Genomic DNA, 19,543 nt, shown 5'->3' with positions numbered 1-19,543 from the left:
GTCAGAGTGGTGAAAAACTCAGAGTAGAAAGAGAGAGGCACCTCTCTGAAATGAGTGCAGATCAGGGCACCCCAATAACTTTTCTGGAAGAAGAGTGCATTGGGGCCAGGCGTGGTGGCTCCTGCCTATAATCCCAGCATTTTGGGATGCCAAGGCAGGTGGATCACTTGAGGTCAGAAGTTCGAGACCAGCCTGGCCAACATGGTGAAACCCTATCTCTACTTAAAAAAAAAAAAAGATACACACACACACACACACACACACACACACACACACACACCAGCCAGGCATGGTGTCAGGCACCTGTAATCCCAGCTACTTGGGGAGCTGAGGCAGGAGAATCACTTGAACCCAGGAGGCAGAGGTTGCAGTGAGCCGAGATGGCACCACTGCACTCCAGCCTGGGTGACAGAGCAAGACTCCAACTCAAAAAAAAAAAAAAAAAAAAGAATGCATTGGTCCTAACTGAGCCAAGACCTCTGTCATCAGTGCTCCAGACCACTGCTCGTTCTCCCTCCCTAGAGAAGCCAAGGTCCTCCCAGAGGAGGACTGAAATCTTTCAGCTCAGACTGAAATCTTGGGAGCCACAGAAGCTGCCCATAGGACCTGTCTCTGAGCTCACTATGCTCATGCAGTCTTGGCCTGAAATACCCGCTCCCTCCACCCAGTTGGGATGTTGGGATTAATTCTCAATCTGCTTTCAGAATGCTGGGTTCCAATCTCAGTTCTGCCTCATAGATGATGTGGAATCTTGGGTGAAATCTATTGCTACTTTGAGCTTAGATTTTTTAGTAACCATGGATTTGTCTGTCCAGTATACTTTGCCATCTCGCTTTTTCTGGTTCCTTTAGGAAAGTCCTCTCCTGTAATATGTGGTTTTGGTGGGGCTGTCAGTCATGGCGCCTTTCTCTTCCCAAGTCATGGAGCTGGGTGTGTGTCCCAAACTGAGCTAATTATAGCACCATATCCTCTAGACACTAGGACTGGTTCAGGGGTGGGCATGAAGCAAAGCCCTAGACTTTTCTGCTGGATCTACTAAAGGAAGGCTGTCTCTCTCCCTTCAGAATCTATAAAGTATAAGCTTGGGACTGCTAGACAGGCAGAGAAACTCTTCTGCTGCAGGAAAGGAAAATGGAGTGAAGCAAAACTAAGAGAAGACAGAGAGAGAGCAGTAACATTGATTTGAGACCCTTGATCCAGCCATACCTGCAGACAGAACACCTTTGCACTTCCTAGTTACATGACCTTTTACATTCTATTTTCTGCTTCAGTTTGATTGTGTTGAATTTCTGTCACTTGCAGGTGAAAGAATCTTCAACTATACAATCTCTTTATCTATAAAAAATAAATACAATTTTGTACAAGACGAGTATTAAATTAGATCATGGATGTGAAAGTGATTTCAAAAATAGTAAAACACTATACATAGCACTTGTACATTGTTGGTAGGAATCTAAAATGATGCAGCAACTGTGGAAAACAGTTTGGCAGTTCCTCAAATGATTAAACATAAAATTACTATACGACCAGCAATTCCACTCCTAGGTGTATACCCAAGAGAACTGAAAACATACATTCATACAAAAACTTGTATGAACATTATGCTAACATTATGCTATGTTAATGAATGGTAATACTGTTACCAGCAAGACTGGCAGCACAAATGTTCATAGCCACATTATTCACAATAACCCAAAGTGGAAACACCTAAATAAGTCTCACCTGATGAATGGATAAACAAAAGGTGGTAGATCTATACAATGGAATGTTACTTGGCAATAAAAAGGAATGAAATACTGATACATGTTGCAACATGGATGAACCTTGGAAACATCATGCTAAGGGAAAGAAGCCAGACTCAAAAGGTCACGTATTGTATGATTTCATTTATATGCAATGTCCAGCATAGGCAAATCCATAGAGACAGAAAATAGATTTGTGGTTGCCAGGGACTGGTGGGAAGGAATGGGGCGTGGCTACCCATGGTTATGGGGTTTCTTTTTGGGGTGATAAAAATATTGTGAAATTAGTGAGGATGATTTTACAATCTTGTGAATATACTAAAAACTACTGGATTCTATGGTATAGTTTATGGCATGTGAATAAATAAATCAGTTAAAACACTGTGTACATGTAAAGAATTATTATTATTATTCAACAGAAATCACAGCTTTCATAAAGCCCTTCACCAAATTCTCTGCAGTTCTCCAGCCTTAGAGTCTGGACTGTGCACTTGTCACTCATATGCTGCTGCCTTGTGTGTGATTTAAATAATGTTTAATACTGATGAAATAAATGGTTTTAAATAGATTAATAAATAACAGATTATGATTAAATAAATAAATACGTGGTTATGTCTTGTCTCCTTGGCTCCATCACCAGCTCTCCTAGTGTGGGGTTCTCCTTCCATGTGTCCTGCAGAGCACAGGGGCACAGTAGGCACTCTGTAGGATTTGTTGAAAGAACAAATGAGGGCACACCTCTCCCCTCACCCTCCCGTGTTACACAAAAGCACACAGAGTGATCCTCAGGACCCCCATTCCCCAGGCCCCTGTGAGGACGGTGAAGGTGAATGAATGGTAGAATTGTTACCAGCGAGACCAGCAGCAGCGCAGCTAGGACAGTGACCACAGTGCGCCCCTTCAGCAAGCAGCATGCAGACTCTGAGCACAAGCTGCAGACCACCCACACGTCAGAGGTGCCTGGGGCACCCACCAGCATGCCCTGATCCTTGGGGAATTTGCATTCTTTGCACGTGCTCCAGGTCATTCTGATGCACCTGGAGATTTCTGCAAGGCAGGGATGTGGGCTGCAGCCCATTCCGTAGCTGTAGGGCTGTTCTACGTTCAACTCAGCTGGCTTAAACTCAACTCAATGAAGGGGACTCACTGTCACATAACTGGTAAGTCCCAAGGGGAGTGGGGTTAAGGGGTGGCTTCATTCAGGGGTTCAACAAGATCCTCCATTCTGTCATCCAGTGTCCGCCTCATCTCAAGGCCAGATCCTCCTTCCCTACCCTGACCCTGTCAACTTCTGAGCCTACAAAGTTCCTCGTCCCAGCCTGGGAGAGGAGGCAGGAGAGGGAGAGGTGAGGAGAGAGAGTTAGTTCATTTGTTTATTTGTTCTTGGGCCTCTTTTAGAAAGGCAAGAAAGCTTGCTTCACGGAAAATCTTTTTCTTTTGTCATATTGCCCTTTCTGAAACTATGGGCTGGGAAGGGCAACATACTGATTCATTTCAGCCTGAACCGCATGCCTCCTTACACACACACACACACACACACACACACACACACACACACACACAGCAGGGACGGAATCACCTTCCCCGAGTCTGTGGCTGAATGGGAGAGGTGAAGATACTGAAGTAAAACCCAGATAGCCAACCGAAAGATAGTGAGGTTGGGAGACGAGCACAAGCCACTTCACTTATGTGAACCTGGGCCTTCTCAAACTCCAGCTCGTCTTCAGGGGCCCTGACTGAACATCACCTCCTCTGGGAAGCCCTTCCAATACCTCCCAGATAGAAAACTCTATCCTCTGTGCACCCACACACCACCTGTACTCACCAATCCACCCACCCACCCACCTACTTTGTTCCTGGGTGTTGGGGGCTGAGTACTCCGTTGTGAACCAGAGATTTCTACCCTGATAGTGTTTTCAGTCTGCACAGGAGAGAAAAGTTAATCAAATGATCACACCAATTGATGTCTTGCTTCTCTACTAAGCACGATGAAGAGAAATGAGGGAGAGCGGGCTGGGGAATATCAGCATGTGTCTGGGACCCGACCTGGTGGGGACGGGAAGAGGGGGTGAAGGAAGCCTTTCCTGAGAAAGTGGGGGAAGGGCGCTCTGCTGTGGCTTTCCCTGCATCCTGGCCTTCCTACACTCTGCCTCGGCTTCCTCCATTGCTGGAAAAGCCAGCCTCCACACGCGCGGTGGAGGCCCAGGGCCTGGATTTAAAGCTCTTGAGCTAAATGTGCATTGAATTTAACTGTCAGTGATTAGAAGGGGGAAAGAAGGTGGCAGGGTTCCAAAAAGAGCTTCATGTTAGGTTAAGAGGGGGTGCACGGTGTCCCTGGGTGCTTTGGAATGCCTCAGGTGTGGAGGCTCAGGGAGTGGCAGTGGAGGCGAATCTGCATGTATTCCAGGGTCAGAAGAAACATTGTAGCCTCTACAATTCAAGCCGCAGGGTGGAGGGAGACACGGGGATGTCTCAGAATGGACCTTTGAGGGACATCCACTCACTTGGCCAAGGGAGACCTGCATTCCAGCAGGTGTTCCTGAGCCAGCTTGGGTACCCTCTGAGTTTTGTGAATCTCTTTTCACCGGGAAATGAGAAATAGAAACCACTTTTCCTGAACAGAATCTGATTGAGGCGGTGCGGTGCTACACTGGTGAGGGGGTTCCCAGCAGCGGTTCTCTGGAGTTTTCTCCAGAGGCTGACGTGGGGTTGGCGGAGAAGGAGCGCTGCGGAGGCACGTCGAGGCAGCGCGCCGCCTGCCCAGGTGGCAGAGCGGCCGAGACTGGCCCGGAGCCCGAGCCGGAGTGGTGTCCGGCGCCCCTCCCCGCCGCTCGAGCCCTCCCACTTCCTCTGAATGAGCCGCAGCTGTCAGGGAGCCCGGCGCCCCGCGCAGTGCAGGCTGCAGGCGCCGCGCCGAGGAGGCTGCCGCTCTGGCTTGCCGCCCCCCGCCGCCGCTGCACACCGGACCCCGCCACTGCACACCGGACCCCGCCGCCGCGCCGCGCCGCGGGCCATGGACCTGCCCAGGGGCCTGGTGGTGGCCTGGGCGCTCAGCCTGTGGCCAGGTACGTGCCCACCGTCTGCCTCCCCTTGCCTCTCGGAGTCCCTCCCTGGGCCCTCGGGGCTTGGATCCAGCGGCCAGGATCAGGACGCGACGCTCCTCCCAGGGTCAGACCTTGGCTGCTCTTGGGGACTTGGGTCCCCCAGGGACTGGCCCCAGTCTAGCGGTTCAGTCAAGTTTCGCAAAAGAGGGAGGTGCGGAGGCTATTGAGAGCCGGGACTCTTTGGTGTGTTTGGGAAGAGTTGAAGAGGCTTGAGTTGAAAAGCGCCCAGAGCTGGTGGCCCTCCTGGGCGCCTTAGGTGCCTCCAAGGCCCACGCCGGGGTTCCCGCACGACTGCCAGGGGGCACTCTGGTGTCCCGGGAGCGCCGAGGGCGCGCGGCCCCGGCTGGGGAAGGGAATCAGCGCCAAGAGAGTGTGCCCCGGCTGCCCTCCTGCCTGGCTCCGGGGAAGCATCTCAAAGTTTGGAGAGCCGGGCGCGGCGGCCCCGGAGGGCTGGAGGGTGGGGGTGAGGGCTGCCCAGAATCCCTCCGGTCAAAGACAGTGCAAAGCCCCGGGGCGATAGCCGGTAGGCGGGGGCTAGCCCTCGTCTGCCCGGCCAGAAGCGGCGGGAAGCAGCCGCGCAGCGCAGGACCCCCGGAAACGTTACCTGACACCCGGGGTAGGGACCCAGCATCGCCTCCCAACCCGCGCTCGAAATTATGCAATTATTCAATAATCTGGGGAAAGCCGCCGTCGCCTAGACGCGCGCCGCCGCCTAATGCACTCCAGGTGTCTGGGCGCGGCAGGAACCTCCGTCCCGAGGGGCGCGCGGCCGGGAGCAGGAGGCCAGCCCTGAGCTCTCCGCCCTAGGGTACCCCGGCCCCGGCCGTCCCACACCAGACGCCCCGGCTCCACCCTCCACGCGGGGCGGCCGCCAGTGATGCTGTTCTGTGGAAGGCGGCCGAGTGCTCCGGCAAGGGCCAGCGCCTCAGTTACTGGCCGGGTGTGGGCGCTCAATCTTGGCTCCCCTTCTGCCTGGGTTCCAGGCCCGAGCTGGGGCCGGTAGTGGGGGTCAGATGCGGTGGTAATGGGAGAGGTGCCCTCAGGGAGCTCAGGTGGAGACCCCCATCCCGCAGCTGCTTGCCTCAGTCCCCGGGTACCACGCGAAGCAAGTCCACCCTCCTGTCGGCCTACAGAGGAGCTTCTCAGAGGGCCCATGGTTGAAAGGGCCTCTGGCTAGTGGAATCCTAGAGTCACAGTTTGAAACAATCATTGATGCATTGAGTTGTGGGGGCTTGGAAGGGAGAGCAGGGGAAGAACTGCCACCAGGCCAACATGCATCTAGAAGCCAGCTGTGGGAGGAGGCCAAGCCCATTTAGGTGCATTTAGACAGGAGGGGAGAATCTTCTCCAGGAGCTGTCCTCATATCACTAGGAGATCCAGCCACAAGAAAAGAGACACACTCCTGTATGACTCCAGATAGGTGACTCCAGATAGGTGGCTCCATCAGAACCTTGGGAAGGAGTGGCTGCCTTTGGGGCTAGGGACAGCCTGGACCTCAGGAAGCTAAGAGCAATGGCTTTGGAATCAGACCTGGCTTCCACTTCTGGCTCTGCACCCTGCTAGCTGTTCAATCTCAGACTGGTTATGCAACCTTTCCAACAGGTTTCCTTACTTGAAGAATGGAGACACAAATTCCGTGTCCGTAAAGTTGTCAGGATGCAGTAAGGCACTGTAAGAAAGGCCCTTAACACAGGGCTGGGTGCACAGTAGGCTTTAATCAATGGTTGTTAATGTTGTTGCTACTCAAGGAGGAGGGGGCGGAGAGCAAGGACATTAAAGGACCTCTGAAGACACAGGATTTGTGACTCAGAGCTCCTCTTATATGGCGAAAACCACTCCTGAGTTATGTCTGGTCAGTTGCATTCTTGAAATATGGGATTCATTAAACATATCAATCAATGTTGGAACAACCACATCTGCTTGCAAGGAGCTGGGGGTGGGGCCCTAGCATGTGTGCAGTCTGGGTCCTGCCTGTAACTGAGAACGAGCCAAGGCCAGGGAAAGCTGAACAGAGGCACCAGGGAGTGAATGGCGTGGGGAAACCAAGGGCTGGGTGTTCCAACAAGAGAAGTTCAATTTCAGCCAGATAAGCAAGGAAGGCTTCCTGGAGGAGGAGATATCATTTGAACTGGCCCTGAAAAAGTGTGTAGAGTGTGCATGGGCCTTAAAGTGGGAATGTTCGTATTTTGGAGTGTTATTTTCTGAGACTAGTTAAAGAAGATGATGAATATTTTAAAACTACTCTGGTCAGTGTGGACTTTGAAGACTAGAAGGGTCTCAGGGATCACTGGGTTCAATCCTCAGGCTCCAGAACAGGACTGATGTTGATACCTCATCCGTGCATCACATGAATTCAGTGTGAGGATTACCAGGAAGCTTGTCTACTGGTGATGGCAGTTTGGCTGGGCAGGGAACCTGTCAGAGGCCAAGTTGAGGGTGAGACCTCAGAGCATCTACTGTCCCAGAGCCCCCAGAGCTCCAGCTGCAGGCTGGACGGCGTGATGGGGTAGACAAAAGTATCAGGAAAGCCTAAAAAGAGAAGTAATCAAGTCCAAAGAGAGAGAAGATCCATTGACCAGAGCTTTACAGTCATAACCTATCTGTAGTAAGGGCGATGATTCTTAGAAGCGTAATCTTTGCTGAGCACCTGTTATCTGCCAGGCTCCATAAACACACAAAGTGAGATCAGACACAGTGTAAGGGTGGAGGCCCTGGAGTTTCACTGCCTGGGATTGGCCTAGGCCCTGCCGGTTAGGGCTGTGTGCCCTTGGCAAGTTACTCCATGGCTCTGTGTCTCAGTTTCCTCACCTACAAAGTGGGGATAATAATAGAACTTAGAGTTATCACAAAGATTAATGCTTAGAAAGTGCCAGGCATGTATTAAGCACTCAAGGAGGTTGTCTTTCTTCTCCAACATCGTCAGCAGCAGCAGCAGCACTCAAGATATTGACTATTCAGGATCTAAGGACACAGAGATATAACTTTCAAACTCAAGTTCACAAGAGAAGTTTAGAGGAAGTGCATTGAAGAATCAGAGGAGACATACATGCCAGGGCCCCAAATAAGTGAAGACTTTCCTAGCCCCTCCCCTAAAGCCCTGGCCCAAACTCTTGATCATAATAAGAACTCAGGGTTGTTTTGTTTGTTTGTTTACCATCGGGGCTGTCTTGAAGTCAGTATGCTCTTGATGTGGGTGTAGTGTGGTGTGGAAAAGGAGAAGGCCCATACCATTCAACATGGCCCTTGTGGGTGGGGGTCCTACCCAACAGAAAGCATCCTGTGGAAAAGCACAATGCTAGACACCACAGGGGTACAAAGGCTACAGAGGTCCAAGACTTGCTCCCAGCCTCTCCTTCCCAGTGGAGAGCAGGGAAGAAGGGAAAGTTTGTCACTTCGCCACCCCATTGCCCACCTTGACAGCCAGGCCCCTCAGCTGCCATTGGCTGAGGAGCTTCTGGATCTTTCCATATCACAAGCGGGCCCTGGAGTCTCACTCTTTTTCTACTTACTCACCATGCCCCCATCTCTACCCCACAGTGGACCCCCAAAGAGGGGATGTCTATCTCCATGCTCTTCCCACCATTCTCAGCCCATCCACACAGGGCTGTGAGCCCTGGAAGAACTCAGACAGTATCTTACCTCTCAACCTTGCCCTCTCTGAACCTCTTTTTCTACCCTCCTGTAGTGGGGAGCTCTTCCTTCTAACAGCAGGGACTTTCCCTTCCATTCTCCCTCCCTTCCACCAACACCCCCAGCTCCTATCACTTAGGATAGAAATATGTTCTAAGCTGAGCTGGCTTTGCTCTTGCCATGTAGAAGGGAATTTGAGGAATTTTAAAAGCCCCTGTTTCTTCTCCACAATGCCTGACTTTGGGTGTTATTGTCTCACCATGGGCTTCCAGAGCTTACTTTAGGAGTCAAAGTTGAACATCGTTCTAGGATCCATCATAACCCTCCCCAGGCAGTGATGGGCTCTGGCTGACTCAGGGAAGGTCAGCTATAAAATGAGCCTTAAAAATCCTCTAATACGGTTCAAAAATGGTATCTCTGCTGATCCTCATCACTGAAGTCCCCTTCCACGCCCACCCACTCCCCACCAACTGTATGTAGGCTACCACCAAGGATTCATAGCCATTTGGAACTTTTCCCTAAGCAGCTGTGAGCTCCAAAGACACCCACACATCTTCAGCATGGAGTGCTTTCTATAGGAGCTGTGGTCCAAGGGCAACCCTCCACAACCCCATCATACAGATCCAAACTGTGTGAATTCTTTGTCAAATGCCCATTAAGTTTGTTACCACTGACAGGAGAAGGAGAGGAGGAGACTGGTGCTGGTCATATTGTAAATCTAAAATAACTGAGCTGCAAAAAAATTCCATGGAGAGTTTTCATACTATATACTTAAGATCTGAGTCACACGACGTGTGAAATCCCACCTGGAGGAAAAAGTCAGTGAGGCCAAACCCCCTCCCTGCTGTCTCTCACTTCCTCCTCCACTGAAGCACTCACCAAGCAGCAGAAATAATCGGCATGTGCATGGGCTTAGGACCCAGACTGCCCAGATGCAAATCGTTTCTACCTGGGTGACTCTGGATAAGCCCCCAGGCCTCATTTTTCTCAACTGTAAAATGGGCAGAATAACAACTTCATAGGACGACAATCAGGTTAAATGGTCCATATGTAATTCATTTGTGTCAAGTGCTGAGAACAGTGTCTGGCACCCAATAAGCCCTCAGCTAACAGAAGCATTATTACTCTTCCCATCATTTAATATTTGACTGATGTCAGGCACTGTGTCAAGCACTTTCTCACATTTCAATAAGGCCTTGCTACAGTTGCACGAAGTCACTACTACAATTCTGCCATTACCAGGTTACACATAGAAAGTTAAATGTCTCATCCAAGGTCATGTTGATAGAGGAAGAGGCATTGTTGGGATTCGTCTGACCCCAAGGCCACTGCTTTTTTTTTTTTTTTTTTTTTTTTGAGACAGTCTTGCTCTGTCGCCCAGGCTGGAGGGCTGTGGCATGATCTCGGCTCATTGCAACCTCCACCTCCCAGGTTCAAGTGATTCTTCTGCCTCAGCCTCCTGAGTAGCTGGGATTACAGGCCTGTGCTACCATACCCAGCTAATTTTTGTATTTTTAGGAGAGATGGGTTTTCGCCATGTTGACCAGGCCGGTCTTGAACTCTCGATCTCAGGTGATCTGCCTGCCTTGGCCTCCCAAAGTGCTGGGATTACAAGGGCCACTGCTTTTAATCCATGCACCATACTCTCTTCAGGAAATGGACCTTGAGGGCACAGAAAGACAGTAAGTTGTCCTTGTTGAAGGAGCTGTCTTCAACAGCTGAGGAATGGAGGAATTGGGGAATTGTTGGGGAATTGAGATCAATATGCAGACAGCCACCCCCACAGGGCACCAGCTTCTAGGCTCAGCTAGACAGTGACTCCTCCAACAAGATGCTGGCTTGGTGGAAGTGGTCCTTCTATGATGCCTCATTATGTGAGACCATCTCTCCCCCTCCCTGCTCCCCACCCAGCTCAGGGCCCACCGGGTTCTGCCACCTGCCCCCAGGTGCCCAATACTCTGGAACACTTACTTCCCAGGAGCTGTCATTCCAGCCCATTCTCAGGGTCAAGGTTTGGCGATCCTCTCCTGCCTGCCCCACCTGCTCCCATTCTGCTAATCAGAACCTGCTCTGAGCTTCAGGCCTAATGAGTTTCATGCTGAACCATGCTAATAAGTGATGACAACGTGATGTGTTCTACCCAAAGGGATTTCCATTTCAACTGGCTGTGCCTTGAGCCCAAGGAATAAAGGGCTAATGGTGGGACGTCAGGCACCAGGGCCAGCCAGCAGGTGAAATAGGTGAGGCTGGAAGACCTACCTGGTGTAGTCCAACCACTAATCACTGGTCAGATACGCCCTACCCCAGCCCTTGTTGCTGATGGGCAGCCTCATTCTATAACGTAGAAGGACCCAGCTTGTGGCTTGGGTGATGCAGCTCTAAAGCGGGCAGAGGTTTTTCCACGTGGCATGTGGGGTGAATTAGGCAAGTTGCTATAGCAATGCACTCCGGGATTCCAAACAAGATGACACAGAGAAGGGGTTCCTGCCTGCGCAGCTGGGGCTGACAGCTTTCTTCCCCCAGCAGCATCACTCAGCTGGGCCAGACAACCAGAAATCCTGACCCTGCGGATTTTCAGGGCCCGTTTCTTCCCTGAAGATCAGAGGACTGGGCCTGAGGAAGGCGATGGAAAAATTGTGAAATGGGCAAGTGGGTGTAGCTCTTGACAGTCTGCAAAGAGCACTCCCGATATTGCTTCTGTCAGTCAGGCCAGGCCAGGTGAGGCCAGAGGTCCTGCTGAGACAAGTGTGTCCATTAGATGGATGGAGAAACTGAAGCCCTTGCCCCCACATCCCCCAGGCAGAAGGGCACAAAGCAGTCTCCATTCCCTCTCTATCTCCTGGAATTGCTCTCTCCCTGGCACTCATGGTCCCTGCATTCAAAGATAGGTGGCCATCATAAAGTCCCATCAATAGTTTGTAGACAGGGTTCTCTGAGTTTATTCAAACCACATACGACACATGCAGGACCAGTTACTTAATCTGAAGGACTCAGTGCAAAATGAAAATGTGAGACCCCCTTGTTTTAAAATTACTAAGAATTTCTAGATGGCCACAGCAGGGCATCCACCAAGTGCAGGGCCTTTCTGAACATGAGGCCCTCAGCCACTGTACAGGCCAAGCGCTCATCAAACCAGCCCTGCTCACATGGCTCTCCCCATGGGCCTGTTGTTTGGCCCATGTCTGTAAAGTGATCCCACTTTACAGATGAAAAAACCGAGTGGCCTGTCCATTTCACCAGCATGTGCTGAGCACCCACTAAACCCCAGGTACCTCCAAGTTCTGGGAATTCCAAATTAGATAAAGCACGGTCTCTGCCTCAAGAAACATGGAGAAGGCGCCCCACAGATCCCACGGACTGCAGGGCTCATTCCAAACACTGATGTACACGGAGGGCAGGGGTGTCTGTGGGGCAGATCTAAAGGCACACGCCAGGGCTGTGAGGTCATTTTTAAGCCATGGAATTAAGATGCTTCTGTCTCCATTGTTGCCTCAAGACTGCTTTGGGAACCTTTTTAGGGGATCTCTGCATCTTCAACATTGGGCTCTGGAGCTTCCACCTTGGCAGACTTGAGAAGCTGGGACTTAAAATTCCTGGCCTTTCGGCAGCCCCAAGTATTTGTATTGGCATAGTCCTCCAGGATCAGCACTTCTAAATAAGGGGTGACTCTGTTCACCTGCCCACGTGGGCTTCCCATCTCTTTCTGGCATGGAATTGTAGAGGGTCAGCGCTAGGAGGGAAGGCAGGGACCAGCAGATCCAGTGGTCCTCCATCCTGGGTGAGCGTGAGAATGATGATGTAGAAGAAAACTGTCATGCAGACCCCACCCTAGAACACATCGTCACTCTCCACATTGGGGCCCAGCAGGGACATTTTTTGAAGCTGTCCAATAATTCTAATGGGCATCCAAGATGGAGGATCACTGGTATAATGTAAACCTAGTCCCCAGTCAAGCAAAAAAAAAAAGCAAACACTCTCCAGGGAAGGAAAATGACTTGCCTAGGGTCACACAACACCAGTGGTAAAGCCAAGATTTAACCAGTTCTCCTGATTCTCAGTCCTTCTGGAACTGCCCAGCCTGCAATGCCACAGGATTCACAGCTGGGTTGGGCTGGAGACACAGCTTGAGAGTTTGAGAAGCTGAGTGCAAGGTGGACTTTACAGATTGGAGCTGGTAGGTGGGGAGTGATTCACTGGTGATACTCTCTATGTCCCCTACAAGGCATAAGCTACTTGATCCCTGTGTGGCCCCAAGGGGGAGACCAGAAAAACCAAAGAGGAGCTATAGATAGATTGATTTGGCTGAGGATGCCAGTCAGAGCTGTCCACAGACAGATGCACCAGCACTGAGGCGGGCGGTTCTCTGAGTTTCTCAGAGGTGTTGGCAGGGGTTGGTCGAAGTCCATTCCAACCCTGTGATCTTGGGCCCTGCTGAAGTTGAAGTGAGGGTTCAGGTGAAGGAAGCACCTGACTCAGGATGGGACACCGACAACGCCAAGCCCAGGCTGGTGAGGAAGGAATACTCCATCAATAAGAAGGAGGAGGCTGGCCTGGGGGGTGGGCCAAGCAGTGGGACCCCTAGGACCTCCCTGAGGTCCCCAGCTCAGGTTTCATTGTCCCTCTTGCCCCCATTCATCCAGAGCTTTCTCCACAGCCATCAAAGTGAGGCTCAAAAACAAACGGAGTTGTCTTACTTGCCTCCTTAAATCCTCAGTAGCTGTCTACTACCACTGGGTTGAGTCCAGACTCTTTGACAGAGCCAACCAGACAAGGTAGGAATGGCCAGCCCTGGCCTGCACTCAGGACTCACCTCTAACAGAGCCATACGTTTGGGCACCTACACACCCCAACAGCAGCCCCAATGAGACTGAGCTTCTTAGTTTCTTAAACACACTGAACTGTCCCTGGCCTTCACTCCTATTGTTGCCTATGTCTGATTCTACCCTCCCCCTCATTTCTCCTGGCTGCCCCCCACTTATTCTTCAGGCCTCTGCTTGGTCACCACTTCCTCCTGAAAACTTCCCCTGACCTCCTCAGTCAGTCAAGGGGGGCCCCACTTGGGTGATTCCAAGGTGTCCTGTACTTCCCCCGCCATACAGCATTCCAGCTGCCTGGACATCTCCCCTACTGCAAAGGGAGCACCAGGAGAACAGGGACCATATCTCTAATTAGCCACTGTATCTCCGGGTCTTGCACAGCGCCAGACATAACAGGTGCTCAGTTAAGATGTGTTGAATGAACCAAAGAACTCTCTGTCCAAGTAAATGGAAAGCTATTTAAGGGCAGGGTAAATGTCTTAAATTTCTTTGCACATGCACTCCAGGAGGTAATAGCGCAATAGCCTTTGCGAATCAGGCCGTGGGGGATGCTCTGGGGGATAAAAGATGAGAAGAGGTAACTCCTGCCTTTCAAAGAGCTTGTGGTTTAGCAGGAGAGAGATTTTTGGATAAATAACTACAATGCAAGGGAGGAAGTAATGACTATGAGACAGCTACAGATAAAGGACTCTGGGATTTGAGAGGTGGGAGAGAGATTATTTGTAAATGCAAGAAGGACTGGGTCTGGCAGCAAGAGGGTTAGGTAGAGAGTTCACCTGGGCAAACTGCCCGAGGTTTGGTGGCCAGGATGCTGAAGTGTGTGCTGTGAGGAATGGCAAGAACAGAACAGTGGGCTGAGGCCTCTGAGAGGAAACTGAAAGCCAACTAAGGCATTTGGATTTAGCAGATGAGAGCCATGGAAGGTTTTTGAGGGAGAGCAGTGACATGTTCTATCTGTGCTTGGAGGAGCTTCCTCAGGTGGGAGGGGGAGGCTGGATACAGCAGGGCTATGATGGGGAGCAGGTAGAATGATAAGATGGCTACTGCAGCGACCCAGCAAGGGGACACCAGAGTGAAATGAGGTGGTGAGATGCAAAAGGAGTGAACCCAGGGGGATAGAATTTAACAGGGCCCGGTCACCAGAGAAGGAAAGGTGTCTGGGAGACCAAGGACGGTGTCACCAACCTTAAGAGAGGCGTGAGAGGATGAGAGGTTTGACAGGGGAAGTTGAGTCAGGCCTGAATGTTGACTCTGCAGTGCTCGTGGGCAGGTGGAGGTGGCCCTCAGGCAGTGGAGAGTGTTGCTTGGGAGCGTGCAAGTGAGTAGTAGGACTTGGGGTGATTTGACTGGGAGCTTTCACATAGACGTGCCTGAGTGGTGCGGGCCTGAGTGAGAGGGAGCCCCCCACAGCACAGAGCCTCTATCCCTCCACCCCTTTTCAGGCCCAGAAGCAGTGATTCATGCCCCAAACTTAAAGAGAATTCAAATTCTGACTTTAAAAGCCTTTTAGAACAGAAGAAACCAACCAGAGGGCCAGGCCAGACCACAAGCCAAACATCAGCTGTGGAATGTGCTTGCTGCTGACGGTGAAGCCAGCCAGGGGCAAAGGCACCGGCAGGCTTGCCAGCAGGCCCTGCCATCGTCCTGAACATGTCCCAGTTGCCACCGAGAGTACCATCGCTCTTAACTCTCTTTTAAAAAATTTTTAATCAACACATAATAATAATAGTAATACATATTTATGGGCTACATAATGTCCTCTCTTTTCAGCGTGGATCTGTCTGCATTCTAGCCCATCTGAAACCCAGCCCCTCACCCCCACCCCCCACCCAGGCTGGCCCCACATCACCTTTGTGTGAAGGCTCTGATCTCCAATCTATCTCCCCCACTCTGCTCAGCCCCAAAGAGGAAGACCAGAAGGCAGGTTACATGAGGGGTCAGGGGACAGAAAAGCTCTCATGGCCTGTGGCCACAGCCCCCTCACTGGCCTCCTTGCATCTGCCCTTGTGCCTTGAGGCTCTCCCACCCAGCAGCCAGAGGACTGCCACCAGAATGTAGGTCACATCATGTCATGTCCCTGCTCCGCTCCAAACTCTCCAGGGCTCCCCGCTTACTCTGAGTAAGAGGTCCCGTGTGATCTGGCTCCCCTGCCTTTCTGACTTCATCCTCTGTGCCTTCCCCACTGGCTCACTCCGCTCTACCCCTGGGGCCTCCAGGCTGTTCTTCAAACACATCAGGCACCTCAGACTTTGCACTTGCTGTTTCTTCTGCCTCGAATGCTCTTCCCTGAGAACCTCTTTCACTTCTTGCAGGTCTTTACTCCAACATGCTTCTCCCATTGAGGCCTTGCCTTGGTCTCCTACCTAAAATTCAACCCCTCTGCATGCATTCACATGCATAAACTCCACTCCTATCCCCCTTCCCTGCTTTAGGTCTCTCCGAGGCTTTTAATACTATCTCACATTATTACCTGTTTTATTTATTCATGTTGTATATTGCCTGCTCCAATAGAATGTAATCCTGAGAGCAAAGATTTTTGTCTGTAGAGTTTACTTACGCATCCCAGGGCCCAGAGCAGTGCTTGGCCAGAGTGTACAAGTGATAAATAGTTCAAGAATGAATCAACCAATCAGTTAAAATCTCCCCACCAGCCTGTCACAGTTGCTAGAAATCCCATTTACTAATCAATCACTCCTTTTAGATAAGCCAATCGTCCTTCTTACGACCCCAGGCCACTAGGTGGGTATACATTCAGTCCTGACTTTTCCCTGTCTACTTGTTATCAAAGGCTTTCTTTCCAGACAAGAAGAGATTGGTGGCCATTGAGCATCGCTTACAAATGGGCAGGGCAAGGAAGGTTGCTGAAGGGAGGAAGGGCTCTGGAAGGGAGGGGAACCTTAGAAAGGAGTAAATTGGCTCACAGCAGGCAGTCCAGGTCAGCCCAACTGGCCCCATGCTATTCATCACTATTTACTATGACTCTGAGATGACACAAGGAGACAGGGGAATGGCCTTGTTTTTACACAGTGAAAACCTAGCTATATAATGGGACTTCCTAGGAAACAAGGGGGCGGGCGGCATGCAGCAGAAATTTTAAATGCCTCATTTCCCACAAAAGGGTAGTGATTCAGACATCATCCTTATGCCACAGAATGTGGCCATGTTGTTTAGCACCCAAGAAGGAGCTAGGAGTGCCCAGAGAAGATGGTGGGAGCTGAACATAGACCCCAGATTACAGTCCAATCCCTGGGAACCACCAAACCAGAATCTGCCCTAGTGGCTGGGGAGATGACATGAAACCCATTGCACAGGTGGAGAGACTGAGTCTGAGCCTAACGAAGTCCATATTAGGGGGCTGTTCCACTGACATAAGGTTTCAACACTGGTCTCGACACTTAATGGCAACAGTAATTCTAGCTAACATAGAAGTTAAGTAACTTAGCCAAGATCACCCGGATGATAAAGTCACAGCCTGGCGTTTGAAGCCAGGCAGTCTGACTCCAGAGACGGCAATTCTGAGAGGTCAAGTGTCTTGCCCAAGGTCATACATCTGCTGCCGAACAAGAGAGCCAGAATCCAAACCTCTCAAGACTTCCATTCAATCTCTTCTAAAATAAATGTTTGGCCTTCATGTTTCTAAAAGCCCTTTAGGGGCTATGCTTCCATGCTGCCATGAACATTTCCTGAGCCAGAACCTCAATCCTGATTATAAACCCAGATGTACCAGGAGAAAGAAGTTGACAACAGGGACTCTATTTCCAAACAATGGGTACACTCAGTGCAGGGTTGGCCCTTCCTCATCCACAGGTTCATGAGGGGTCCTGGGCCTCAGGGGTTCCCTGAGAGGCCTCAGCACCAAGGGTCTGCCTGGGAGGGCCCTTAACAGAGCCTGAACATCCCAAACAAATGGCCACCCTAGGCTTGCATCCCTCCAGTGACGGGGGCTCACCACTTTGCATGGTAGTCCTTCATTTCCTAGCAAAGGCAGACGGAGTCATGAGCCCTTGACTCCTTTAAGGACCTAAAAGTAGCAGTTGTCAGTAGACAGTTGAGATGGTTTTGCAACCATGAAAAACTGGCCTGTACTGAAAACCAAAAAGACCTCTGCATAACCCTCAGAGAACAAAAACACTTCCACTCCCCAAAGTCTGCCATCCCCACCAAGCCTAGACAATGGCATCTGGTGGATCTATGTGAAATTCCATGCAGCCAGAGAACTTTTCAGATGGGTGTGGGGTATATCCACTGGAGGGCGGGCCCTGCAGGCTTAGAAGGGAAGGGCCCCCGCAATTCCTTTTTTTAGTTTGCATTCAAAGATCAGGGCAGACTGGCCCAGTAGTTCTCTGGGTCCTCTTCACCCTACTTCCTCTCGTCTGAGGGAAAGCCCTGCCACAAATTGCATATCCTGAGCCTTGTCTTGCTCTTATTTTGCCCAAACACTCTCTGGGCTGGGGCTCATCCCACATGCACAGGGCTTTTGATCCACACACCCATGACAAGCAGGAGACAAGCTTAGGAGTTGGAAAACCAAAACCAAACTGTCTGAGCTCTTTGAGATGGTTAGTATGCCAGGAAAGGGAGGGACTCACTGTCCAATTCAGCTCCAGTTGAAATGGCCTGAAGCCAGAATCAGTGGGGGCAGGGCCGCCACGTACAGCTGTACCAGCTGTGCACTATATGATTTACATCAACCACAATGTAAACAGCATCCTCTGCAGTTGTGTAGTAAAGTGACCTAAGGAAGGGGGTGGGGGGGGGTAAAGAAAGCGATAAAGGTGTACATAAATGGGCTTTTAAAAATCCTATACAGGGACTTAAAGCATCTAGTCCTGTGTGTGACTTTCACAGATAAGGCAACTGAGGGCCATGTGAAGTAAGAAACTGGTCCAAAGTTGCAAAGCAATTTAGAAACCATACTGGCAATAGAACCAGGACTTCTGAAGCCAAATCCAGTACTCTAAGTTCCTTCCCTCCCTGAGGCTCTATCACTTTCCCCTTTAACCCCTTATTGGCAGGTTAGTGTTTTAGAAGCGTGAATACTTCTATTCATTTTTTTCCATCTCATTTAACAAATGTATATAGATCACCTATTGTGAGCTAGGCATTGTTCTAGATGCTAAGGATAAAGTGGAGAGACAGACACACTGATTCTGCCTCTTGGGATGGGATGGAAAAAATTCCTATCATTCTTATTTGTAATATTTGCCAATTACCATGATGTAAATCCTCCCACCATGGTCGTTTTCAAGCTACCAACATGACATCACTAATGGGAAGATTGCACACGATCAGCTCTTGCATGCAGACTCCAGCATACATTGGTCCCTTCCTTTGTGGAACTTAAACTCCAGTGGGAGAGGAGACAGTGTCCAAGTAGGCAAACAACTCTTATAACAACCTGTAATTATTTTTAATTGTAAAATACATAAAGAAGATGTTGTGAGGGAGAAGAACAGATTCTCCATATGGATTCTCCTTTCTCAGAGGCCATGGCATTAAAACTGGAGGTTGAGAAGGAGCCAGCTGAGCAAAGTTCTTGGGGAACAATGTTCCAGACAAAGGGGACTGCAAATGCGAAGATCTCAAAGTGGGAAACAGCTTTGAGATCCTTGCATTTGCAGTCCCCTTTGCCTGGAACAGAGAGGAAGACGGTGAAGCTGGAAAGTAGTGTGAGAAAGCAAATCCACAGGGCCTGGTGGGCCCTGGGAAGGGTCTAGAATCTATTCTAAATGCAATGGAGGGACTCTCGGGGGCTTCCAGCAGAGCCAGGATCTAGCTCACACTGTTGAAAGATCACTGTGGCTGCTGTGAAGAGCATAGCTAGAAGCTGAGCAAAATTGGAATGAGAGACCAGTTGGAAAACTCTAGTGCAAGTCCAGATACAAAATGAAGAGAGTGGCTTAGTCCAAGTATGGCAAAAGAGACAGAGAGGAGTGGGCACATTGGAGAGGAAATGAGGGCTAGAACTTGCAGGATTTGCTGATGGGAAGTGAAGGAAAATCATAAGGAATGACTTTCAAGCTTCTGGCTTGAGCCATCTGGCGGGTGGTAATGCCATTTCCTGCAATGGGGAAAAAAACCATTTCAGAAGCGAAAACCTGGGTTCCTTTTCCAGCATGTGAAATGTGAGACGCTATGAGATGTCCAAGTGAAATGTCCTATAAGCAGCCAGGAAATTGATTGTGGGGCTCAAAGGGCAGGCCTGGGCTGGGTGGGGTGAAATATGGGGTCCTCAGGAGCTCGGGCCACA

The 19,543-nt window shown here is 50.4% G+C and overlaps 1 protein-coding gene across 1 annotated transcript in view; it reads left to right on the top strand.

Annotated features, from left to right (window-relative positions):
* The first annotated feature begins 4,640 nt into the window (after nt 1-4,640).
* ITGA11 (integrin subunit alpha 11) overlaps nt 4,641-19,543 on the top strand; it is a 133,704-nt gene continuing 118,801 nt past the window's right edge. Inside the window, exon 1 of the mRNA XM_003267148.4 lies at nt 4,641-4,807. Within this exon, the coding sequence (XP_003267196.3) occupies nt 4,756-4,807 (52 nt within the window). The 5' untranslated portion in view covers nt 4,641-4,755. The remainder of the gene's footprint in view (nt 4,808-19,543) is intronic.

The sequence above is a fragment of the Nomascus leucogenys genome, chromosome 6 (assembly GCF_006542625.1).
Source record: "Nomascus leucogenys isolate Asia chromosome 6, Asia_NLE_v1, whole genome shotgun sequence".
NCBI lineage: Eukaryota > Metazoa > Chordata > Mammalia > Primates > Hylobatidae > Nomascus > Nomascus leucogenys.
This window is presented reverse-complemented; position numbering and strand designations above follow the sequence as displayed.